The sequence below is a fragment of the Mustelus asterias genome, chromosome 5, assembly GCF_964213995.1.
Source record: "Mustelus asterias chromosome 5, sMusAst1.hap1.1, whole genome shotgun sequence".
Taxonomy (NCBI): Eukaryota; Metazoa; Chordata; class Chondrichthyes; order Carcharhiniformes; family Triakidae; genus Mustelus; species Mustelus asterias.
In genome coordinates, this window is record NC_135805.1 from 64,000,402 (window position 1) to 64,026,657 (window position 26,256).

Below are 26,256 nucleotides of genomic sequence, written 5' to 3' on the forward strand. Positions count from 1 at the left end.
CACATGATGCAGTTTGCACTCCTGACTGATGTATATCAGACGTGACTGGAGGCAATTGATTTGCAAAGAGTGTTTGAGCAAATCCTGAAGTGGCCCCATTCCCTCACCGCTACAAAAATGGCAAGCGCCATGCTTGGGGCGGTACTTCTGGATTTTGGCCTCTGCAACGAGGGAGAGATGTTCTGTCATTGCAAAAATCTAGACCTATGTTTATGGATGTGTTACCAAGCAACAGCATGTAGATGCAAAATAGGAATAGAATTAGCTTGGGAAGGAAGATTTAATGCTTGTACTTATTTGAATGTCAACAAGCTTGTGGATGCTTCAGCTTGACAGGAAGCCAAAGATGTAACTTCTAACCCTCTCCATTTTGCTCTGATTTGATTTGATTTATTATTGTTACATGTATTAGTATACAGTAAAAAGTATTATTTCTTGTGCGCTATACAGACAAAGCATGTCGTACATAGGGAAGGAAAGGAGAGAGTGCAGAATGCAGTGTTACAGTCATAGCTAGGGTGTAGAGAAAGATCAACTTAATATAAGGTAGGTCCATTCAAAAGTCGATAGCAGCAGGGAAGAAACTGTTCTTGAGTCGGTTGGTACATGTCCCCGGACCTTGGTATCGACGGAAGAAGCTGGAAGAGAGTATGTCCGGGATGCATGGGGTCCTTGATTATGCTGGCTGCTTTTCCGAGGCAGCGGGAAATGTAGACAGAGCCAATGGATGGGAGGCTGGTTTGAGTGATGGACTGGGCTTCATGGCTCTTTGTAGTTTATTGAGGTCTTGGGCAGAGCAGAAGCCATACCAAGCTGTGATACAACCAGAAAGAATGCTTTTTATGGTGCACATTGGGAAAAGTTTCAAAATGAGTCTCCCGCACTCTGTGCACTGCAATGCCTCAGTGTGAATCCCATTGAAAATCAGTGGGCAGGGCCTATTCCCACTGGAGAGACCAGCAGCATAGCGCTGAGCGGACCACTGCGCATACACAGATCTGTTAGCGCCGAGATCAGCGCATGCACAATGATCCCGCATTGCCGGCAGTGTGACCTCCAGGCCCGATCGCTGCCCCCCCCTCCGATGTGTCTGGGCCAGCCTTGAGCCCCCCGCTCCCGGCCCGCCTTGACCCCTCCATCCCCACCCCTCCCAGCAGGCTGACGTCACCCCCCTGCCCGATCACTGCACCCCGCTCCCATTACTCAGCCTGAATGCAGAGCGGCAGCGGGATCGCCGACCCCCATCAATCACTCCCCCATTAGGCCCCCCCCCCCAGCACTGCCATATGCCCGGTAGGCAGTGCCAAGATGCCCCCTGGGCATTGGCACTTTGCCCTTTGGCAGTGCTGGGAGCGCAGGGGGCCAAGGCTCGCAGTGCCTAGGGGGCACCCTCATCACCTGACCCTCTGGGGGTCCTTGATTGCCCCCCTTCACTCCTGCAGGGTCAGGCTGCCAGCTCCCCGCAAGTCGGGAGCAAGACAAAACCCCGGCTGGAGTGAAAGGGGGGGGAAAAGCTAGTGGGTCTGGAGATTTCAGTCCCAGGCCTGCGAATGGGATTTAAAATATATGGTAATGAGGATTCCCATTATTTATTCAGCTCCATGCCAGAAATAGGCGCAGATCTGAAGGCGCCAGAAATCTGACTGCTGGAGACTCGCGGAGGCCGTGATGCCCAGCGGGGCGCCTGCAAAATGGCCTCTGCTCCAGTCTCCCAGCCTGCTCTGCTACAAAAGCAGCGCAACGGTTTGGGAGAATCACCCCCATAGTTTGCAAGAAACACAATCCAATTACAGACATACTTGGCCTCAGCTGCTGGGTGAAATACACATTCCCAGAAAGTGTGTATACCACGTAAATTTATCCCCTTATGTGCTGAAGTTAAACTAATAGAAATACCTTGATATAAGTTAAATGAAAATTCCTCCTAAGCAGCAGAGTTAATGTTGCAGCATCCTTCACATAAACAACTTAGTAGCAAATCTGAAAGTAAGTGGAAAACAGGATGGTGGTCTGAGATTCACCTTCTGTTTCTTCAAGCCTATTCCCATTAACTGCTGATCACCGAATTTCCCATCCTAGTCGCCATGTTAGCTAGTATTGTTAGCCATTCTCTCCCTTCAAGTACTGTCCCTCTCTCCTTTAAATATGCCATCATCACCGCTATGACATTCTATGTGACCGTGACAATGGTACGCTATCCCTCCTCATCCATCTAAACCTGCCTGCATCCTTTGAAGTGCTTGACCACATCATTGCATCATTCTCTTCCATGTCATCCTGCTGAAAAGAACTACCCTTTACTGCTTCTATTCTTATGCAACCAGTAGTAGTCACTGTATCAGCTGCACCAGCTTCACCTCCTGCTCTTGCATAGTTACCTCAAGTGTCCCCCTATGATCTATTCTTGATCTCCTCCTATTTCTCATCTACATGTCACTCTTTGCTGACATTGTCTGACAGCACAGCCTTAGTTTTCACAAGTCTGCAGATGACACCCAGCTCTACCTCATCACCAGCTCTCTCAAACCCCTCCACTGTGTTGCTAAATTATTCGATTGCTTATTAGACACCCAGTACCGAATGAGCAGAAATTGCTCTAATTAAATATGGGGAAGATGGAAGCCATTGTCTTTAGTCACTGCTCCAAGTTCACCACGTTTCACTCACCCAGAGCTCCTGTGTTTGCTGCCCAATATTAGCTCCTGATCATCCTGTGGTGAACCATAGTTGGTTACCACTATGAGTGCTGAGCCATGGATGGTCAGCACTATGGGTGTTTGTAGATATGTTACTGTAGTTACTGTTGGTGTGAGGGTTGGGCTGTTCTACCTGTTGATATTGTTCTGTGGTACACTCCAGTTGGCTCCGCCTACCTGGGGAAGTATAAAGGTCACTGCACTGCCTGGTGACCCTTTAGTCTGGGATTTTATTGTATATAGTGTGCTCCATTCTTGTCAGTAATAAAAGCCTTTATTTCCCGGGTACAATCTAGCCTCCCGAGTGATTTAATCGCACATCACATCCTCATCCTTGTTTTCAATTAACTCCCCATTTCTGTAATCTCCTCCAGACTCACAGTCCAACTGATATCTGTGCTGCTCCAATTCTGGCTTCCTGAGGATCCCTGATTTTAATCATTGCACTGCTGGTGGCTAAACATTCTGCTGTCTAAGCCCAAAGCTCTAGAATTCACCCACTGTCTTTCTTCTTTTCCTTCTTTAAGATTCTCCTTAAAAACCTATCACTTGGCCCAAACTTTTGGCCAGCTGCCCTGATATCCCCTTGGGTGTCTCGGTGTCTAGTTTTGCTTCCTAACACTTCTGTGAAGTACCTTGGGATTTTATTATTTCAACGGTGTTGTAGGTACAGTAAACGTAATTTATTGTTGTTGATTGCTGCCAGAAATGGCCAATGAACTTAAACCCAAATACATAGATGAGGTTGTTGTGCCCCAGTGCGTTGCCACGTCTGTCACGTCCATGCAGTGCATGGGGTAAATGACCATGGATGTGCCAGACAGCTGACATGTTCACCAGTCCCAGCAGTGGTAGACATGGCTGAACGAGTTTCAAGACCAGGAGCAAGCCCAGTAAGATACAAGGATTTCCACATGTGGTCAGGTGACCCATGACCTCCAGGATTGTTCCAGAAATATTCATATTTTTTCATAAGCATGGATAAAAACCTCAATGTGGAAGCCAAGTTTAAAGCTAGCCAGATTCTGCAAACTGCAGAGCTGGAACAGCCAGTTTTCATGCAGCAAAGCCTTGGACAATCAATTTCCCATCACTACCAGACAGGCCTGGAACTGCCTGGCCAGGTGCTCATGGCCACATTGTTTCAGAGGGAACCATTGTTCACACCTCCAGTGAACTCTGAAGAGATTTAATTTACTCATATGACGCAAAGCGATTTGATAAGTTGGCTGCACTGTATTTGACCTTTTGTCCAATGAGTTAAATGCAGATTGTGGAGCATAACAAAGCAGCAAAACAAATGAAACCGATTACCTAACAGATACACATCTCCTGCAGAGCTGGAACAGCCAGTTTTCATGCAGCAAAGCCTTGGACAATCAATTTCCCATCACTACCAGACAGGCCTGGAACTGCCTGGCCAGGTGCTCATGGCCATTCCTGCAGCGTATCAGGTAGACAACGTTGGCCGAGTTGCAAGAGTAGGTACCGTGTACCTGGTAGATGGTGTTCTCACGTGAGATGATGGCATCCGTGTCGATGATCCAGCACGTCTTGCAGAGTTGCTGTGGCAGGGTTGTGTGGTGTCGTGGTCACTGTTCTCCTGAAGGCTGGGTAGTTTGCTGCGGACAATGGTCTGTTTGAGGTTGCGTGGTTGTTTGAAGGCAAGAAGTGGGGGTGTGGGGATGGCCTTGGCGAGATGTTCGTCTTCATCAATGACATGTTGAAGGCTCCGGAGGAGATGCCGTAGCTTCTCCACTCCGGGGAAGTACTGGACGACGAAGGGTACTCTGTCCACCGTGTCCCGTGTTTGTCTTCTGAGGAGGTCGGTGCGGTTTTTCGCTGTGGCGCGTCGGAACTGTTGATCGATGAGTCAAGCGCCATATCCTGTTCTTATGAGGGCATCTTTCAGCGTCTGGTGGTGTCTGTTGCGATCCTCCTCATCCGAGCAGATCCTGTGTATTCGGAGGGCTTGTCCGTAGGGGATGGCTTCTTTTACGTGTTTAGGGTGGAAGCTGGAGAAGTGGAGCATCATGAGGTTATCTGTGGGCTTGCGGTACAGTGAGGTGCTGAGGTGACCGTCCTTAATGGAGATGCGTGTGTCCAAGAATGCAACCGATTCCGGAGAGTAGTCCATGGTGAGTCTGATGGTGGGATGGAACTTGTTCTCCAAGGCGGCCTTCACGTCACACGACAGCGCAGAGTCGCTGAGCAGAAACTGATAGCCAAGTTCCGCACACATGAGGACGGCCTAAACCGGGATGTTGGATTTATGTCACATTATCAGTAACCCCCACAGCTTTCCCCCTGATCTTGCAGAATCTCACTAGCTGTTCTGTCTGGAGACAATACACATCTCTTTACCCTGTGTTGAATGCTCCCTCCACTCACATTGTCTGTACCTTTCAGACCTGTCTGGCTGTAGAGATTTGCATTCTAATTAGTATTCTGTAACTTGATTTCTGTGTCTGTGCACTGTTGGAGAACAGATATCCACTCCATCTGACGAAGGGGCAGCGCTCCGAAAGCTTATGGTATTTGCTACCAAATAAACCTGTTGGACTTTAACCTGGTGTTGTGAAACTTCTTACTATAAAATATGAACCATTCGTGCTGGTGCAGGAGAAGGCAATTCTGTTTGTTGCTTGTCTGCTCTGTCTGGGTGTGTCTCAAACTCCCAGTCTACCTCTTGGCATTTTGGCTCAGATCACCTGCTTGATCCCACACACGATATACAAGGCCAGCATGTCAACATGATCTGAAAAATTGAGGCCAACTCCTAATGCACATACAGCTCTAGACATGCATTTATTGGCTGAGAAATGGGGTGGGGTGGGTGGGGGGGGGGGGGGGGGAAGCGGGGGCGGGGGGAGTGGTCCGGTTGATGGTGTGATCTATATGCCACGTATAGGCTGAAAGATGCATTTTGGTGCTGAATAAAATCAATTTACCTTGTAAGCCAGGTCAATTTATACACTGTGAACTTCAGTAACTTAAAATTTCTTTTTTGGCTTAACCTCCAGTAAAACTAGTTGGCATTTGCATGATGCATTCTTGTTTCAAAAATTGCTAACTGTATGTGTATATTACATATATATGTGTATAATAGGATCCTGATCTTCTCTTAAAAAAGCCATTTGGCCATCCGTTAAAAGACTCCATAAATGATGGAAGCACACACATCAGAATAAAGGGATGGTTACTCTACCGACCTCATTTTCAGCCTTTATCATCTTGCCAATTTGGTAGAGTTAAAGCTGGCCCCATTACTTTGTGTGGTGAAAGGTTACAAGTGTCATTCATTGAGGGATCTGACTTGTAATTTTCTTTTGTTTACTAATTTTTCTTATTGTACACCAGGTACCGTATGGATGCAGCAAATAATCAGTTTAATTTATTCTGATGGTGACCCAGCTGCCGTACAAAGCAAACCAGCGATGGAACGTGTTCCTTGGATTGAGCTGCCAAACTCTAATTTTCCAGCACGCCCATCCCCTCGCCTGAGTGTCACACATTTGCCCTACCAGTTAGTTCCAAAAGCATTGAAGGAAAAGAAGGGAAAAGTAAGAATTTTCTCTCCTTTTTTTATATAAAGGAACTTAGCACTTCAGTGCTATTTATGTTTTGACATTAAATGCATTTTTCTTATGCTCTATTGAATGTTTGACTATAGGTAACTAAAAAAGGATAGACATTTCACATAATTTGCCAGGGTGCTTCCAAAATGCACTTGTCTTTGCTTGTGATTGAATCTCCCAGCTCTGGCTCCAGTTTAGACAGGGCTTGCAACGCTGTCCACATTCCCACTCTAATGAAGTCTGTGAAAATTGGGTCTCTTACCCAGCATTCTATGCTGCCACCTCTCTCCACTTTGGTGCTTTTGACAATTTCTACCTCCTCCTTTCTGAAGTTGAACTCCCCGTGTTCCTGTTTCCCTGTCAAATGCTGAAAAATGCATGGACTAGACTTTCTGGCCCATCCTGTTCATCTCTCATCTTTGTGCCTGTCCAGTTCGGTGGGTCCACACTTTGAGAAGCTGGCAGAAGGTTTTCTCTTTGCCCATCTGCCACATCTGGTGACATAAGAACATAAGAACATAAGAAATAGGAGCAGGAGTAGGCCATCTAGCCCCTCGAGCCTGCCCCGCCATTCAATAAGATCATGGCTGATCTGACGTGGATCAGTACCACTTACCCGCCTGATCCCCATAACCCTTAATTCCCTTACCGATCAGGAATCCATCCATCCGCGCTTTAAACATATTCAGCGAGGTAGCCTCCACCACCTCAGTGGGCAGAGAATTCCAGAGATTCACCACCCTCTGGGAGAAGAAGTTCCTCCTCAACTCTGTCTTAAACCGACCCCCCTTTATTTTGAGGCTGTGTCCTCTAGTTTTAACTTCCTTACTAAGTGGAAAGAATCTCTCCGCCTCCACCCTATCCAGCCCCCGCATTATCTTATAAGTCTCCATAAGATCCCCCCTCATCCTTCTAAACTCCAACGAGTACAAACCCAATCTCCTCAGCCTCTCCTCATAATCCAAACCCCTCATCTCCGGTATCAACCTGGTGAACCTTCTCTGCACTCCCTCCAATGCCAATATATCCTTCCTCATATAAGGGGACCAATACTGCACACAGTATTCCAGCTGCGGCCTCACCAATGCCCTGTACAGGTGCATCAAGACATCCCTGCTTTTATATTCTATCCCCTTCGCAATATAGGCCAACATCCCATTTGCCTTCTTGATCACCTGTTGTACCTGCAGACTGGGCTTTTGCGTCTCATGCACAAGGACCCCCAGGTCCCTTTGCACGGTAGCATGTTTTAATTTGTTTCCATTGAGATAGTAATCCCATTTGTTGTTATTTCCTCCAAAGTGTATAACCTCGCATTTCTCAACGTTATACTCCATTTGCCATATCCTCGCCCACTCTCTCAGCCTGTCCAAATCTCTCTGCAGATCTTCTCCGTCCTCCACACGATTCACTTTTCCACTTATCTTTGTGTCGTCTGCAAACTTCGTTACCCTACACTCCGTCCCCTCCTCCAGATCATCTATATAAATGGTAAATAGTTGCGGCCCGAGTACCGATCCCTGCGGCACGCCACTAGTTACCTTCCTCCAACCGGAAAAACACCCATTTATTCCGACTCTTTGCTTCCTGTCGGATAGCCAGTCCCCAATCCACTTTAACACACTACCCCCAACTCCGTGTGCCCTAATCTTCTTCAGTAGCCTTTTATGGGGCACCTTATCAAACGCCTTTTGGAAATCCAAAAACACCGCATCCACCGGTTCTCCTCCATCAACCGCCCTAGTCACATCTTCATAAAAATCCAACATGTTCGTCAAGCACGACTTTCCCCTCATGAATCCATGCTGCGTCTGATTGATCGAACCATTTCTATCCAGATGCCCTGCTATCTCCTCTTTAATAATGGATTCCAGCATTTTCCCTACTACAGACGTTAAGCTGACCGGCCTATAGTTACCCGCCTTTTGTCTCCTTCCTTTTTTAAACAGCGGCGTAACATTAGCCGTTTTCCAATCAACCGGCACTACCCCAGAATGCAACGAGTTTTGATAAATAATCACTAACGCATCCACTATTACCTCTGACATTTCTTTCAATACCCTGGGATGCATTCCATCCGGACCCGGGGACTTATCCACCTTCAGTCCCATTAGTCTACCCAGCACTGCCTCTCTGGTAACATTAATTGTATTAAGTATTTCTCCTGCTGCCAACCCTCTATCGTTAATATTTGGCAAACTATTTGTGTCCTCCACCGTGAAGACCGACACAAAAAACTTATTTAAAGACTCAGCCATATCCTCATTTCCCACTATTAACTCCCCCCTCTCGTCCTCCAAGGGTCCAACTTTCCCTTTGACCCTGAAGGCATTGACACTGGGTGTTGGTTTCAGTTTCACAGGTGGCTTCTGGTACTTTATCGCCATTCTTCATGTGCGCACTTGGTCTTTCTGTTGTTCCTTTGCTGATAAACCAATATAACTGGAATTGAGAATCCAATCCATCAGGTCCCTCCATGTTCTTTTAAATCTTCCAGATTTAATTTTTCAGATATGCTAGAAAGTGAGGGGAGACAAATAGTGGGGAATGCATTTAATGGTATGCAAATAAAGTAGTATGGCACCCAATCGATTATAAATTCCCAATTATAAATTCAGTTAAGTATTAAGAAATGTACAGTTTCTAGTTGCAGGGTATCATACAGGCAATGTTTCAAACCTGGCTGCCTAAACACCAGACATTTTTAGAATGTGCCATGTATCAATTTTAATTAAAATAAACAAATAACTAGACAAATTGCCTAGGCTCTGCACTGGCGCAAGATTAGTTATCCGCATTGCTGCTGACACTCCAGTCTATTTCCATTCTCCACACAACCTTTGACCCCACCCAATTTAGCTTGGTTCACAGTCAAAATCGCTTGATCCAAAATCCACCAGGATTGGTCCTGAGGTTGCCGGTTTTGAGATATTGTACATTCCACTGACAGAAGATTCTTGTCTGAGTGGGTAATGGAAGAATCAATCCAGTTCAAATTTGAAGCCTGTAAAAAAAAAGTATAATATATATATATACATAGCGCACAAAGCATGAAAACATTGGAATGGTCATGGAATTTCAGTCCCTGACAGTTCTTTGAAATGCCAAACTGACTCTCGAACCCCTAAAAGTAAATCAGAAGCTTTAATTGCATGTTTGAGGAAATCTTCATTTTCATCGTATAGTTAGTTGGTATTGTAGTTACTTTGGCCCAGATATCAGTAGAACAGAGCTTCTGTCAGTTAGACTTGTTCTTGTACATTTGGGAGTTTGAAAGGTTTTTGCCTAATATGTTGCTGGAAGTGCACAATGATAATAGTACAGCAAGCATAATAGGATCTCTAAACCTTGGTGAACAGAAGGCAAACAATATGGAGGGAATTTTCTGGCTGTTCACACCGGTGGGATTTTCTGGTCCCGATGCAGTGAACGGAGATTTGGGCGAGTGCCAAACTCTATGTCCTCTCCTGCGGCAGCAGGGCGTGAATAGCTTCCTAATCAATGCAATTAAAAGATTTGGAAACAAAGAGGACAGACTGAGAAAGGGGGTGAATTAGTGTAGACAAGTTTAATATTAAATCAAGTATAGAAAAAAAATGGGTTATTAAGAAATAAAGAGAGAGAGAGAAAAGAGACAAAGGGAAAGTAAGAAAAATAATTTCCATTTCTAAAATCACCAACAATAATTCACAACCTAAAGGAATGAGACTTCAAACTTTTAATTGTTTACTTTCTGGGTAAAAGATGTTGACTGACCAGCATTAACAATTAGCACAATATTAGTAGGGTAATTATGCTGTTAACTGTTATACTTAACTTAATTTGACACATTTAATGGTCAGTTAAATTGAAAATACAGCAACCTCATGAACCAAAAAGGGAGGTTATTTGCAAGATGCCGATTTGTAAAGCTAATTGTGGGATTTGCAATACACAGCGTATCTCTTTCTCGTTACAAGTTGCAAATTAATAACAACGTGAATTATTCATTCTCTGTTGTTTCTTCAGTAAAATCTGGGCCAATATGATATGAAATTAAAATTAAAGTCAAATAGAGTTGCTGAAACTTTTAATATCAGAAAATATTGTACATTCTGCCAATATTTTTGTTTGTATAATTTTCAATAAGCTGCTTTTCACACTCTCTCTTATTTTTCATTCAGATTATTTATGTTGCACGGAATCCTAAGGATATTGTGGTCTCTTCCTATTATTTCCATCAGCATCTTGCTCTTTATGAATCACCAAAGGATTTTCCAGACTTTCTGGAAAAATTTCTTGATGGTAGAGGTAAATATTTAGGTTATAATTTCATGAACTTTATGTAAATGAGATGTTGGTTTAATCATCAAACCTCATTCTTCTGTATAGTATTGTCTTTGTGTGTGTGAGTGTGTGTGTGTGTATATATATATATAAGTAATAATGTACTGATTGAATGGGACTTTTCAATAGATATCTTCACCAAAGTCTAAAAAAATCATTAACATTGTCAACTCCAAAAATATGCAAGAGTCCACACAGAAAGATCAATTTTGCAAGGCTGTGGTCTCAGCAAAAATCTTGTAGGTGACAAGACGTGGATGTCATATCAGATTGGTAGATCTGTGTATCGAAAATGACACATGCTATATTGTGAAACACAGGATTTTGAATCTTTGCTAGGAGCTGTGCTTCCATCCTTGGTAATTTGGCCCACCATGAATGAAATTGAATTCTTCAACCCCATCTTCCTCCCTGGCCCTCTACTCCTGGCGCAGGTTGATAGAATGGAGTGGGCGTAGAATTGAAAGGGAAGGTAGGAGGTGGAGTGCTCATCACCTTCCTGACACTTCCGATTAAGTTAGGAATGGGAAAGATCAAGGACAACCTTCCCAGACAAAGGCCAAATAAGGCCCTTGATTAGCCAACTGATGGGCAATTAAGGTTCTCATCCTGCCACCAGCACTGTCAATGGTAGAATACCAGTGGTAAGGGGATTGGGTCATACACCACAGGTAAAGACTGTGCAGTGGCTCAGGTGGGAGCAGGCCTCCTGATTGGGCAGTCTGTGGCTCATGAAAAGCCCCCACCCCCACAAGAGGCACCCTTGCTGAAATACTCCCCTCCTGCCCTAAGCTCACCTGCATGTCTCTGGGCACTGCAGCATCGTAGCTGTTTTAGATTTGCTGCTATACTGGTACCTGGTGATGCGGCTGGCAATAAAGAGCTTCTAGTTCTCTGATTGGCTCACAGCTTTTGAGTATAAAGGCTTCACTATTAAGGGAATGGAAGCCTGACACCAAGGAATTATTTCCCTGATTGGCATTTAATTCCATCAGGGCTTTTGAAAATGACCACAGCAGCATTGCCATTGGCTTTCTGGATCGTGGATGCGTCCAGCAGTGCAGTCATTAAATTGACTTTAAAATGGGGATGGAGTATTCCCTTTCCCCCATCCCCTGGAATCCCAGAGTTTAGGGTCTAGGCAGATGAAGGAATTCTCATCAATGTGTTGCAATTAAAATGACAATGCTCAATGTTAATGTTACAATCCTGTCACAAATCTGTCACAATTAAGTGTATGCTCCAGTTCTAAATAAGAGCAGCTATTACTAATTGAGGAAAGGTTAGGGCATTATTCCTTGGTATATATAAGAACCGGTTCTCACTTGTAGAGAGAGGAGGAATAGGGACCATGTACCTTTGTTCTGTACGGTTTGTGAATAAATTTTTGGTAAGGAAAGACTACTTTCAGCTTCCTCCTTCACTCAGTGAATGAGCATCAGATTGTGACACTCAAGAGGCCAGACTTAGACAAGTGAAGATATCTCAGAAGGTTGTGGGGCTGGAGGTGATAACAGAGAAAGGAAGGGGTGAGGCCATGATGGATCCGAAAACCAGGATGAGAATTTTAAAATTGAGGGTTTGCTTCCATTGGGAACTGGTTAAGGTAGGGGGCACGGGTATGATGGGTGACTGGGACTTGATACGGATAAGGAAATGAAAAGCAGTGTTTTAGATCATCTCAACTTTACAGTTGATTGAATGTGAGAGGCTGAATCATGGACTTTGGAAAGATAAGGGAGTTTTGAAATTAAAAAAAAACTCAGTAAACAAATAGTCTCCTAGACTTGAAACGTTGGCTCTATTCTCTCCCCACAGATGCTGTCAGACCAGCTGAGATTTTCCAGCATTTTCTGTTTTTGTTTCAGATTCTAGCATCTGCAGTAATTTGCTTTAATCTTGGAGTTTAAAGATAAGTGGTGTTTTGGAGGAGAAGTGGGACAATATGTGAAGAGGGAGAATCACTAACAACATCAATTGACATGGAGACTGAGGGGTGAGGGTTCGAGAAGCAAGTTGGGTGGCCAACATGTTAATGGGAATAGGCCGTGAGCAGGAGATGGGTCTAATGGACATAATGAACCTGGTGAAGGCATGAGGTGAGACAGGAGAGAAACTAAAAATAGGGTACAACATGGGGGAAGATATTAGCGTAAGTTTAACCTGGTGAGCTAGGGGAAGGAAGGAAAGTGGCAGCTCAGTTTGTGTTTGAGAGTGGTTTCAAAGATAGTTTGCATTCCTGAATGATCCTTGTATATGGTCCATCCAGATCTAGCTGTGAATGGTTAAATCATTTGTCCACCATATTTGTTCAAGTCTGTGTAATGTGGACTAAAGAGAGGAAGGGATGAAGGTCCTACTTGGAGGAACAGGCAGGGGGTGGAGTCATTCTTGCTTGAATGGGCAATGTTGGGGCCTATACTAGAAGGGATGGGGGTCATCTCTTCTCTCAGGGAGGTGGGGGTGCAGTTGAGCAAATCAGCAGCTGCAGAAATGTTATGGTGCACGGATTACCAGAGGTTAGACAGTTGGAATTTTGACAGTGCATGAATTGTGGTCTTTCTTTCCCTCCAGAGTGGATATACTAACAGGTATTGTTGCAAAGGGTGTGTAGGTGGAGAGTGATAAAAGGAAGTGATCAGAGGTGGCCTTATCTGTGATTGATATGATGGGAATGTGAAATGACAAGGTCACGGAAGTGGTTGTGAACATGGGTTGGGTTTATCTGGAGGGAGAAATAAATGAAAGATAAGAGGCCACTGAACTCCAGAGAAGTGAAAGCACAAGTCCTTAGCTTTAACTGCAGAGAAACTTTATTTTGCTCCAGCCAAGTTGGAAGTTTTGTTTTTAGCAAAAATAACAGCTGGAGTTTTACTGCCCCACCCGCTACGGGAATCGGAGTGGGCGAGGTGTGGACCATGGAAAGATCTGTTGACCGTGGGAAGGATTTTATGGTTTCGGGATGAAAGGGGCCGTAAAATCCCTCCCAACGTATATTGTATAAAAGTAAGATACGATTTACAATGACTCATGGGGAAGATAGTGGCATAATGTTAATGTACCTAAACTAATAACCCTGAGGTTCAGGTGAAGGTTCTGGTGGCAAGAGTTCAGTGCAGTTGGTACAATTTCAATTCCGTTAATAATCTGGAATTGAAAAGATCATCTCAGTAAAGATAACTATGAAACCATTGTTGATTGTCATAACAGTAAACGCATCTGGTCAACTAATATCCTTTAAGGAAGGAAATATGCCATCCTTACCTGGTCTGGCCTGCATGTGACTCCAGACCCACAGCAATGTAGTTGACTCTTAACTGCATTTGAAATGGCCTAGCAAGCCACTCAGTTCAAGGGCAATTAGAGTTGGGTAACAACTGCTGGCCTTGCCAGTGATGCCCACATCTTCTGAAATTTTTTAAAATGCTGAATTAGTATCCATGGGCAACTAGGATCAATTATCCCTACTCTCTAACCCAATATCAATTTTAAATTAATAGACTTACTCGGAGTCCTAACGCTCCTCTTTAAATAAAAGTGGGCAGTGACTGTTTTTCATTACAATTAGTGATTATTAATTTCTTCCTATAACCCACCAGCCAAACCCCCTCCAAGGGTGTGCCCTGCCCTAACCTAGAACTTGCATCTTTCTCTGGTTCCTCACCTATTTCCCCTTCTGTCCTTCTCATGCTCATCATGTCCATGAGAGATAGCTCTTCTCTCCTGCACCTTTTTCCACAAAACCTATTAATCACCTATTTTCTCTCCCTGGTCCCCAGGCTAACTGATTTTATATGAAATTCTGGCCGCGATTCTCCCAAAAGCGCTGAATTGGCGGGAAAACTGGAGTAGATCCCGATTGTTTTGTTAGTTCAGCTTCTCACTCAAATCTCCCCACTCTGTGCACTGCAGAGGTCCCAATCGTGTTTCTCATTAAAAACCCGGTGGGGGGGGGGGGGGGGGGGGGCGCTATTCGCACCGGAGTCTGACAGTTCTGGAACTCTGCACATGTGCAGCGGTCCCAATCTGTCAGTCTCCTCTTTTGCTGGCCAGTCCAATCGCTGGCCAGCCCAGGACCCCCGCAGAGCTGCTCCTCCAGCCCCCGCCCCCCCCCCCCCCACACCCCCACACCCCATAGCCTGATCGTGGCCCCCACAACAATTTTCAGGCTAGCCCTGAGGCCCCCCCCCAACCCCCCTAAACCCGGCAGACCCCCCTCCCCCACCCCCCCGGAGGCAGACCCACCTCCCAGCCCGCCCCAATCACTGTCCTCCCTCCGTCCCAGACCGATCGCCATGCAGAGTGGCAGCAGGACCCCCCTAGCCACCCCCATCCTCCTTAGGTCCCGCCCACAATACATCCTGCCCCCTTGGCACTGCCCGATGCCCAGTCGGCAGTGCCAAGGTGCCCCCTGAGCATAGGCACTTTGCCCCTTGGGCAGTGCCGGGGGTACAGGCTGGCACTGCCAGGGTGCCCATGCCCAGGGAGCACCACCTCCCCCCCCCCCCTCACCACTGTCTGACCCCCTGAATGCCCCAATTGCCCCCCCTTCATTCCGGCGGGTCTCCCGCTTGTTCCCCGAATGTGGACAGCAACTCTAATCCCTGCTGGGATGGAGTACTCCTGGCAGAGTGGGAGATTCAATCGGGACCAGTAAGTTCCCGATAATTAGATTTAAAAGACATTTAAAACATATTTTTAAAAAAGATTCAAATTATTTGCCTGCCTTCCCGCCGGTTTCCAGCATGGTCTGGCCTGCGACTGTTCGCCGGCTCTGGGAGATGTGCATGTGTTCCTGGCGCATGCGCAAATACCTGTTCAAGGCTGGCGACGGGCATCTCCCACCCCGACCCGACAGAAAAGTTGCGGGTCAGGATGGGAGAATCGCGGCCTCTGTCTCTTTTCAAAACTGTCATCATCAACCCCTCCTCAAAAATCCATCCTTGACTCATCTGTTCTTGTAAACTACTATTCTATCTCCAACCTACTTTTCAAGTGAAGTCCTTGAATCTGTTGTCACCTCCCAATTCCAAACTCCACGTTTGAATCCCTCCAGCCAAGTTTCTGCCCCTGCCACAGCACTGAACATTGAGAAAATTGAAACCACCAGTGCTGTTTGTTACACACAGATTATATCCCCCTCTCTGGCTATTACCTCAAAGCGAAACAGTTATTTTCCAACCCCTTTGGCCAAGGTTGAGCTTCTGACATTATATCCTGTCCATCGAAAGGACCAGCTACTTCTATCTCCATAATATCCTCTGTTTCCATTTCTGTCTCAATTCATCTGTTGCTGAAACTCTTACCTACGCTTGTGTGCCTCTTGTTCAGAACTTTTCCGAGCCGGCCTCCCCCCCGCCCGCCCTCCATAAACCTTTAAGTTTGTCCACTTCTTCTACATATATTCTAACTTGCACTGCCCCAGTGCTTGCTAGTCTACATTGATGCATTGTTGGACTGGAAGCCAATTTTAAAACTCTCATCCTCAAGTTCACATCGTTCCTAATCTCCTCTGGTTTCACAACCTTCCAAGGGCTCTGCATTCCTACAATTCAAGCCTCTTGTGTATCCCTTGCTTTGTTTGCCTCACTCTGCCTCCCTTTAGCCGACTTGGTCTGAAGACCTGGAATCCCCTCCTTCAACCTTTCTGCCTCTCAATCCACCTCTTATTTTCAAAACCTACCATTTTGACCAAGCTTGTCACCAAACTTAAAGTCTTCTCCTTTTGCTCAGTGACACATTTTGTTTGACTGAGGTGTCTTGAAATGCTTTACTTAATGAAAGATACTAGATAAAAGAAGTTGGTTATTGTAACGAAACGTTGCCTGTGAAATATAGTATTTTGGGAATGTGATCGACAGTTATGCTGTAAAAAATAAATGAAGATGGGTAGATTTGTAAAGTTTCTTTTTCCTTGTGCATGAGCATGGTAATACTTTCAAGAAAATTGCAGGATTGGAAGGCCAATCTCTTGGGTTTTATTCCAGAGAAGTATCATCTTGAACGAAAACATTGCAGAATGTTTCATGCTTTTTGCCAATAATGTAAAGCTAACCAGTGGTGTGGTCTTAGAAAATTCTGCCCATGTAATGAATATGCTCATGCTCAGTATGAAACTTAAAGATGCAATAGTGCAGGTTATCGCTTTTTAAAAAAATCTCACGATATTTTCTCGAAGACAAACTTGAGAACTTGTATCTTAGTTTATAAATGACGTTTGATCACCTTAAATTACTCAAAATGCTATAGACTGCTATAACTTATTTGTTCAATTATCCTTAAATATTAAGTCAAATGAAATGAAATATAACCTTGAGTATTTGTTTTTTTTAACAGTGGAATTCAGCTGCTGGTTTGATCACATCAGGGAGTGGTATGCTCACAAGGATGAATTCAACTTCTTATTCATGACCTACGAGGAGATGAAGAAAGTAATAACATTATGCAACTATTGTACTTTTGTGCATGTATTGGACGATGAGTAGGGCATGTTAAACCTATTCTGCCATTCAGTAAGATAATGGCTGATGTGCAAAGTAACTCATTATACCCACCTTTGCACAATATCTGGTACATTTGATTATAAAACTGGATCAATCTCAGATTTAAAATAAACAATTGATGTAGCACCAACTCCCAAGAGGTAGAAGTATTTCAAACTTCCACCATCCTTTGCGCTTAAAAGTGTTTTCAACTTTATTTTAAAAGATTCTCTTTGCTGCTTTCAAATCCACAACCACCCGCCACCATGTCCTCACACTCCCTATTTCTGTCATTTCCTCCACTCCTACAACCCTCCAAAGAAATCATTTTCCTCTAATTCTGATCTATTGAGCATTCTGGTTTTAATCACTGCACCATTAGTGGCCGCACCTTAAACTGCCCAGGCCCAAGCTCTGGAATTGCCTCCCTAAATCTCTCCACCTCTCTACTTTGCTTTTCTTCTTTAAAACACTCTTTCAAACCAATTGCTTTGACCAAGCTTTCAGCCAACTGTCCAAAGATTGCTGTACGTGGCTCTCAAGTTTTGTTTTATAATGCAAAACTTTGGGATATTTTGCTACATTAAAGGTGCTAAATAATAATGGGGAGGCGATGGCCTAGTGTTATTATCGCTAGACTATTAATTCAGAAACTCAGCTAATACTCTGGGGATCTAGGTTCGAATCTCATCATGGATGGTGGAATTTGAATTCAATAAAAAATATCTGGAATTAAGAATCTACTGAGGACCATGAAACCATTGTCGATTGTCAGATAAATCCAGCTGGTTCGCTAATGTCCTTTAGGGAAGGAAATCTGCCGTCCTGACCTGGTCTCGCCTGGTTGTGACTCCAGACCAATATCAATGTGATTGACTCTCAACTGCCCTCCAAGGGCAACTCAGGATGGGCAATAAATGCAACTTCCATGTCCCACGAATGATTTTTAAAAAAATGACAAGTGTTCCGGCTCCAAATAATTGACTATGTTTCCCTAGAGTTGGATTTCCCATCGAGAAGAAATAATTTATCTTTGTTGACCCTGACACTTCCCTTAATATCTTGAAAACTTTGACCAAATCATCCTTTAGCCTTCTAAATTCCAGAGAATGCAACACAGTTTTTTAAAAATTATTTAGAGGATGTAGGCATCACAAGAGAGGCCAGCATTTATTGCATATCTGCAGTTGCTCTTCAGTAGGTGGCGGAGAGCTATTAGGGAGAAAGTTCCAGGATTTTGATCCAGCAACAGTGAAGGAATAGTCATATATTTCCAAGTCAGGATGGTGAGTGACCGGGAGGGGAACCTCCAGGTAGTCGTGTTCCCATATATTTGCTGCCTAAAGATTTGATTTAATTTGATTTATCATTGTCACATGTATTGGTAGAAAGTGAAAAATATTGCCGCCATACAGACAAAGCATACCGTTCATAGAGAAGGAACGGCAAGAGTGCAGAATGTAGTGTTACAGTCATAGCTAGGGTGTAGAGAAAGATCAACTTAATATAAGGTAGGTCCATTCAAAAGTCTGATGGCAGCAGGGAAGAAGCTGGTATCGAGTTTCTAAAGTTTATTTATTAGTGCCACAAGTAGGCTTACATTAACACTGCAATGAAGTTACTGTGAAAATCCCCTAGTCGCCACACTCCGGTGCCTGTTCGGGTACACCAAGGGAGAATTTAGCATGGCCAATGCACCTAACCAACACTTCTTTCAGACTGTGGGAGGAAACCGGAGCACCTTGAGGAAACCCACACAGACACGGGGAGAACATGCAGACTCCACACAGACAGTGACCCAAGCCAGGAATTGAACCCAGATCCCTGGCACTGTGAAGCAGCAGTGCTAACCACTGTGCCACCCTAGAGTCAGTTGGTACATGACCTCAGACTTTTGTATCTTTTCCCGATGGAGAGAATATATCCGGGATGCATGGGGTTTTTGATTATGCTGGCTAGTTTGATGAGTTCCTGCAGGGTACACATGGCTGCCAATGTTAGTCAGTGCTGGAAAGATTGAATATTTAAGGAAGGGGTAGCAATCAAGCTGGCTGCTTAGTCCTGGATGTTGTCAAGCTCCTTGAGTGTTGTTGGAGCTGCACTGATCAGGCAAGTGGAGAGTATTACATTATGCTCCTGACTTGTGCCTTGTGGAGGGTGGACAGGCTCTGGGGGGGTCGGGAGGTGAATTACTCTGCAGCATTCCTAGCCTTTGGTAGCCACAGTATTTATATAGCTAGTTCAGTTCAATTTCTGGTCAATGATATAAAGAACAAGGACAAAGAACAATACAGCACAGGAACAGGCCCGCGCCGCTCCCTGGACCAAACTAGACCATTCTTTTATATCCCTCCATTCCCACCCCGTTCATATGGCTATCTAGATAAGTCTTAAACGTTCCCAGTGTGTCTGCCTCCATCAGCTTGCCCGGCAGCGCATTCCAGGCCCCCACCACCCTCTCTGTAAAATATGTCCTTCTGATATCTGTGTTAAACTTCCCCCCCCTCACCTTGAACCTATGACCCCTCGTGAACGTCACCACCGACCTGGGGAAAAGCTTCCCACCGTTCACCCTATCTATGCTTTTCATAATTTTATACACCTCTATTAAGTCTCCCCTCATCCTCCGTCTTTCCAGTGAGAACAACCCCAGTTTACCCAATCTCTCCTCATAACTAAGCCCTTCCATACCAGGCAACATCCTGGTAAACCTCCTCTGCACTCTCTCTAAAGCCTCCACGTCCTTCTGGTAGTGTGGCGACCAGATCTGGGCGCAGTATTCCAAATGCGGCCGAACCAACGTTCTATACAACTGCAACATCAGACCCCAACTTTTATACTCTATGCCCCGTCCTATAAAGGCAAGCATGCCATATGCCTTATTCACTACTTTCTCCACCTGTGACGTCACCTTCAAGGATCTGTGGACTTGCACACCCAGGTCCCTCTGCGTATCTACACCCTTTATGGTTCTGCCATTAATCGTATAGATCCCCCCTACATTAGTTCTACCAAAATGCATCACTTCGCATTTATCTGGATTGAACTCCATCTGCCATTTCTTTGCCCAAATTTCCAGCCTATCTAAATCCTTCTGTTGCCTCTGACAATGTTCCTCACGATGAACATAGAACATAGAACAGTACAGCACAGAACAGGCCCTTCGGTCCACGATGTTGTGCCGAGCTTTATCTGAAACCAAGATCAAGCTATCCCACTCCCTATCATCCAGGTGTGCTCCCTGTGCCTATCTAATAACCGCTTAAATGTTCCTAAAGTGTCTGACTCCACTATCACTGCAGGCAGTCCATTCCACACCCCAACCACTCTGCGTAAAGAACCTACCTCTGATATCCTTCCTGTATCTCCCACCATGAACCCTATAGTTATGCCCCCTTGTAATAGCTCCATCCACCCGAGGAAATAGTCTTTGAATGTTCACTCTATCTATCCCCTTCATCATTTTATAAACCTCTATTAAGTCTCCCCTCAGCCTCCTCCGCTCCAGAGAGAACAGCCCTAGCTCCCGCAACCTTTCCTCATAAGACCTACCCTCCAAACCAGGCAGCATCCTGGTAAATCTCCTCTGCGCTCTTTTCAGCGCTTCCACATCCTTCTTATAGTGAGGTGACCAGAACTGCACACAATATTCCAAATGTAGTCTCACCAAGGTCCTGTACAGTTGCAGCATAACCCCAAGGCTCTTAAACTCCAACCCTCTGTTAATAAAAGCTAACACACTATTAGGCCTTCTTCACAGCTCTATCCACTTGAGTGGCAACCTTTAGAGATCTGTGGATATGGACCCCAAGATCTCTCTGTTCCTCCACAGTCTTCAGAACCCTACCTTTGACCCTGTAATCTACATTTAAATTAGTCCTACCAAAATGAATCACCTCACATTTATCAGGGTTAAACTCCATTTGCCATTTTCCAGCCCAGCTTTGCATCCTATCTATGTCTCTTTGCAGCCTACAACAACCCTCCACCTCATCCACTACTCCACCAATCTTGGTGTCATCAGCAAATTTATTGATCCACCCTTCAGCCCCCTCCTCTAAGTCATTAAAAAAATTAAAAAGAGCAGAGGACCAAGCACTGATCCCTGCGGCACTCCGCTAGCAACCTGCCTCCAGTCCGAAAATTTTCCATCCACCACCACCCTCTGTCTTCGATCAGACAGCCAGATACCTATCCAATCGGCCAACTTTCCCTCTATCCCACACCTCCTCACTTTCATCATAAGCTGACTATGGGGGACCTTATCAAACGCCTTACTAAAATCCATGTATATGACATCAACTGCCCTACCTTCATCAACACACTTAGTTACCTCCTCAAAAAATTCAATCAAATTTGTGAGGCACGACTTGCCCTTCCCGAATCCGTGCTGACTATCCCGGATTAATCCGCATCTTTCTAAATGATCGTAAATCCCATCCCTAAGGACCTTTTCCATCAATTTACCAACCACCGAAGTCAGACTAACCGGTCTATAATTACCAGGGTCATTTCTATTCCCTTTCTTAAACAGAGAAACAACATTTGCCACTCTCCAGTCCTCTGGCACCATCCCCGTGGACAGTGAGGACCCAAAGATCAAAGCCAAAGGCTCTGCAATCTCATCCCTTGCCTCCCAAAGAATCCTAGGGTATATTTCATCAGGCCCAGGGGACTTATCGACCTTCAGTTTATTCAAAACTGCCAATACATCCTCCCTCCGAACAACTATTTCCTCCAGCCTATTAGCCTGTAACACCTTCTCTTCCTCAAACACATGGCCCCTCTCCTTGGTGAACACTGAAGAAAAGTATTCATTCATCACCTTGCCTATCTCTACTGACTCCATACACTATCTGCAAGTCCAGCCATTTTCGTGTCGTCCGCAAACTTACTGATCACCCCAGTTACACTTTCTTCCAGATCGTTTATATAAATCACAAACAGCAGAGGTCCCAGTACAGAGCCCTGCGGAACACCACTAGTCACAGGCATCCAGCCGGAAAAAGACCCTTCCACTACCACCCTCTGTCTTCTGTGACCAAGCCAGTTCTCCAACCATCTAGCCACCTCCCCCTTTATCCCATGAGATCCAACCTTTTGCACCAACCTACCATGAGGGACTTTGTCAAACGCTTTACTAAAGTCCATATAGACGACATCCATGGCCTTTCCCTCGTCAACCATTCTAGTCACTTCTTCAAAAAACTCCACCAGGTTAGTGAGGCATGACCTCCCTCTCACAAAACCATGCTGACTATCGTTAATGAGTTTATTCCTTTCTAAATGCGCATACATCCTATCTCTAAGAATCTTCTCCAACAACTTCCCGACCACGGACGTCAAGCTCACCGGCCTATAATTTCCCGGGTTATCCTTCCTACCCTTCTTAAATAACGGGACCACATTAGCTATCCTCCAATCCTCTGGGACCTCACCTGTGTCCAGTGATGAGACAAAGATTTGCGTCAGAGGCCCAGCGATTTCATCTCTCGTCTCCCTGAGCAGCATGGGATAGATTCCATTAGGCCCTGGGGATTTGTCAGCACAATATACTCCACAATATCCCCCAGGATGTTGATAATAGGGATAGTGGTGATGGTTAGAACATCTCTTGTTGATGGTGGTCAGTGCCTGGCACTTGTTTGGAGCAAATGTTAGTTGCCACCTGTCATCCCAAGTCTGGATATTGTCTAGGTCTTGCTGCATTTGGAAATGAACTGTATCAGTGTCTGCACCAAATGGTGCTGAACATTGTGCAGTCATCTGTGAACACCTCCACTTGTGGACCTTATGATGGAAGAAAGATCATTGATGAGGCAGCTGTAGATGGTTGGGCCCAGGACGCTTCCCTGAGGAATTCCTGCAATGATATCTTGGAGCTGTTGAGTGACCTCAAATCACCACAACTATCTTCCTTTGTGCCAGTTATGAATCCCACCAATGGAGAGTTTTCCCTCTGATTCTCATTGACTCCAGTTTTACTAGGGCTCTTTGATGCCATGTTCTGTCAAATGCATTTATGTCAAGGGCAGTCACTCTCCACTCACCTCTCGCATTTGGCTCTTTTGTCCATGTTTGACCCAAGACTGCAATGAGGTCAGGAGCTGAATGAATGTTCTGGTGGAACACAAACTGAGCATCAGTGAACAGGTTATTGCTGAGTAAGTGCTACTTGATAGCACTTTTGATGACCCCTCCCCATCACTTTGCTGATGATCGAGAGTAGACTGATGGGGCAGTAATTGGCTGGGTTGGATGTGTCCTGTCTCATGTGTACAGGACATACGTGGGTGATTTTGCACATTGCCGGGTAGATGCCAGTGTTGTAACTGTACTGGAACAGCTTGGCTCGGGGTCCGGAAAATTCTGGAGCACAAATCTTCAGTCGTATTGCTGGATTATTGTCAGGGCCCATTGCCTTTGCAGTATCCAGTGTCTTCAGCCATTTCTTGATATCATGTGGAGTGAATCAAATTGGCTGATGACTGACATCTGTAATGCAAGGGACCACTGGAGGAGGCTGAGATGGATCCAATTGGTACTTCTAACTAAACATTGTTATGAATGCTTTAGCGTTACCTTTTGCACAGATGTGCTGGGCTCCTCCATCATTAAGGTTGGGGATATTTGTTTGGCCCCCTCCTCTAGGTTGTTGTCCACCACTATTCACGACTGGATCTGGCAAAGCTTAGATCTGCTCCATTGGTTGTGTGATCGTATAGCTCTGTCTATTACTTGCTGCTTAAGCAGTTCGGCATAAGTAGCAAGTAATGGTAGTCCTGTGCTGTATCTTCAGCAGGCTTACACCTTATTTTTAGGTATGCCTGTTGTTGCGCCCTGCATGCCCTCCTGCACTCATCATTGAACTAGGGTTGATCCCCTGGCTTGGTGTAATTGTAGAGTAGGAGAGAGATGCCAGGCCATGAGGTTCCAGGTTGTGGTTGAGTAGAATTCTGCTGCTACTGATAGTTCACAGTGCTCCAATGATGTCCAGTCTTGAGCTGCTAGATCTGTTTGAAATCTAGCCCATTTAGCATGGTGGTAGTGTCACACAACACAGAGGAGGATACCCTCTGACGGGACTTCATCACCACAAGGACTGTGTGGTGGTCATTCCTATCTATACTGCCGTGGGCAGATGCATCTGTGGCAGACAGGTTGGTGAGGATGAGGTCAAGTACGTTTTCCCCTTTGTTGGCTCCCTCACCACCTACCGCAGTCCCAGTCTAGATGTTATTATCTTTAATATCTGGCAAGCTCGGTCTGTGGTGGTACTACTGAGCCACCCTTGGTGGTGGATATTGAAATTCCCCAACCAGAATACATTTTGCACCTTGCCACCTTCAGTACTCCCTCCAAAGTGTTTTTCAACATGGAGGAGTACTGTCTCTTCAGCTGAGGGGAGATGGTAAGTGATAATTAGCAGGAGGTTTAGCTGGCCCATGTTTGAACTGGTGCGATGAGACTTCGTGGGATCCAGAATCAATGTTGAGAATTCAACATTGAGGAGGCAACTCCCTCCAACCATACACACTGTGCCGACACCTCTGCTGGGTCTGGCCTGCCTGCCAGTGAGACAGGACATACCCAGGAATGATAATGGTGGTGTCTGGGACATTATAATTCCATGAGTATGACTATGTCAGGCTGTTGCTTGACTAGTCTATGAGATAGCTCTCCCAATTTTGACACCAGTCTCCAGATGTTAGTAAGGAGGATTTTGCAGCATCGACAGAGTTGTTGTCATTTCTGATGCATAGGTCAATGCCACAGGATCCGTCCGGTTTCATTCCTTTGCGTTTTTTTTTACAACTGAGTGACATTTAAGAGTCAACCACATTGCTGTGAATTTGGAGTCACGTGTAGGCAGGTAAGGATGGCAGGTTTCCTTCCCTAGAGGGAGAAAAGACATTCTCTCAAGGACATTAATGAACCAGTTGGATTTTTACGGCAATCAACAATGGTTTCATGATTACAGTTGGACTTTTAATTCCAGATGTTTTATTGCGTTTAAATTCCACCATCTGCCGTGGTAGTATTCAAACCCAGGTCCCCAGAGGATTACACTGGGTCTGAGGGAGAATTTAGCATGGCCAATGCACCTAACCAGCACATCTTTGGATTGTGGGAGGAAACCCAGGCAAACATGGGGAGAATGTGCAGACTCCGCACAGACAGTGACCCAAGCCGGGAATTGAAGTGGGGTCCCTGATGCTGTGAGGCAGCAGTGCTAACCACTGTGCCATCGTGCCGCACCACCAGCAGACAAACATAAAAACTGGTTTATCAATATGCTTTTAAGTTCTGATCATCACCTTATTGCATGGCATAATGAGGGTGTAATCTGGAATCAACATTGGACCTCATGGAATTTTATGTATGTGTGATTGCCACTTGATTGCAATATAACTCTTCCATTGCTACTGTATCTTGAGGCTTGGTGCTCCGGGCTGGGTGCAATGTTCCAGATGCTGTCTCACCAACCTCCTTGAAACAGGGGTCAGTATTCCACTGGACATTTTGAATGGATTGTAAGTATGCATGAGTCCTTGTTGATTTGTGCACATGAAAACCTTGATCCTTTTGCTCCTAGTCTATCTTTGAGAAAATATTCAGATCCTGTAATATTAATTATAGAATGATCCAGTACAGGGTAACCAGTAACTAATATGGGAGGTATTTAATATTCATGTGCCATTCTTAAGGATGGGTAACTGTTTACTATATTGATTCCCAACAGGATCTTAGAGCACCGATACAAAAGATTTGCAACTTTGTTGGAAGACAGTTGAGTGATGAAAAACTGAACAGTGTGATAGAACACTGCAAGTTCGATACTATGAAAATGAACCCAATGGCCAACTATGAAGGAATTCCCAAAAAATCTGAAGAAGGAACATTTCTTCGGAAAGGTAGTAGTATGAATTTTTTTGAAAATGAGTAGAATTATAAAACAGTTACAGCTCAGAAGGAGGCCATTTGGCCTGTTGTGCCCCTGTTGACTCTCTGTGAGCTACTCAGCTAGTCCCACTTCCCGCCCTTTTGCCCATAGCCATACAAGTATTCTCTCTTTATCCAATTCCCTTTTGAAATCCATTGAAAACCACTATCAGGCAGTGCATTCAAGATCCTAATTGCGCGTTGTGTAAAAAACATTTGTCTCATGTCACC

At 45.0% G+C, this 26,256-nt stretch overlaps 1 protein-coding gene across 8 annotated transcripts in view; it reads left to right on the plus strand.

Moving 5' to 3' along the window:
• Positions 1-26,256, plus strand: part of LOC144493581 (amine sulfotransferase-like) — a 96,963-nt gene that overhangs the window by 61,780 nt on the left and 8,927 nt on the right. For all 8 annotated transcript variants that reach the window (XM_078212695.1, XM_078212701.1, XM_078212699.1 and 5 more), the window contains 4 exons: positions 6,057-6,259; positions 10,438-10,564; positions 16,937-17,031; positions 25,826-25,997. In XM_078212695.1, coding sequence (XP_078068821.1) covers positions 6,057-6,259; positions 10,438-10,564; positions 16,937-17,031; positions 25,826-25,997 — 597 coding nt within the window. The remainder of the gene's footprint in view (positions 1-6,056; positions 6,260-10,437; positions 10,565-16,936; positions 17,032-25,825; positions 25,998-26,256) is intronic.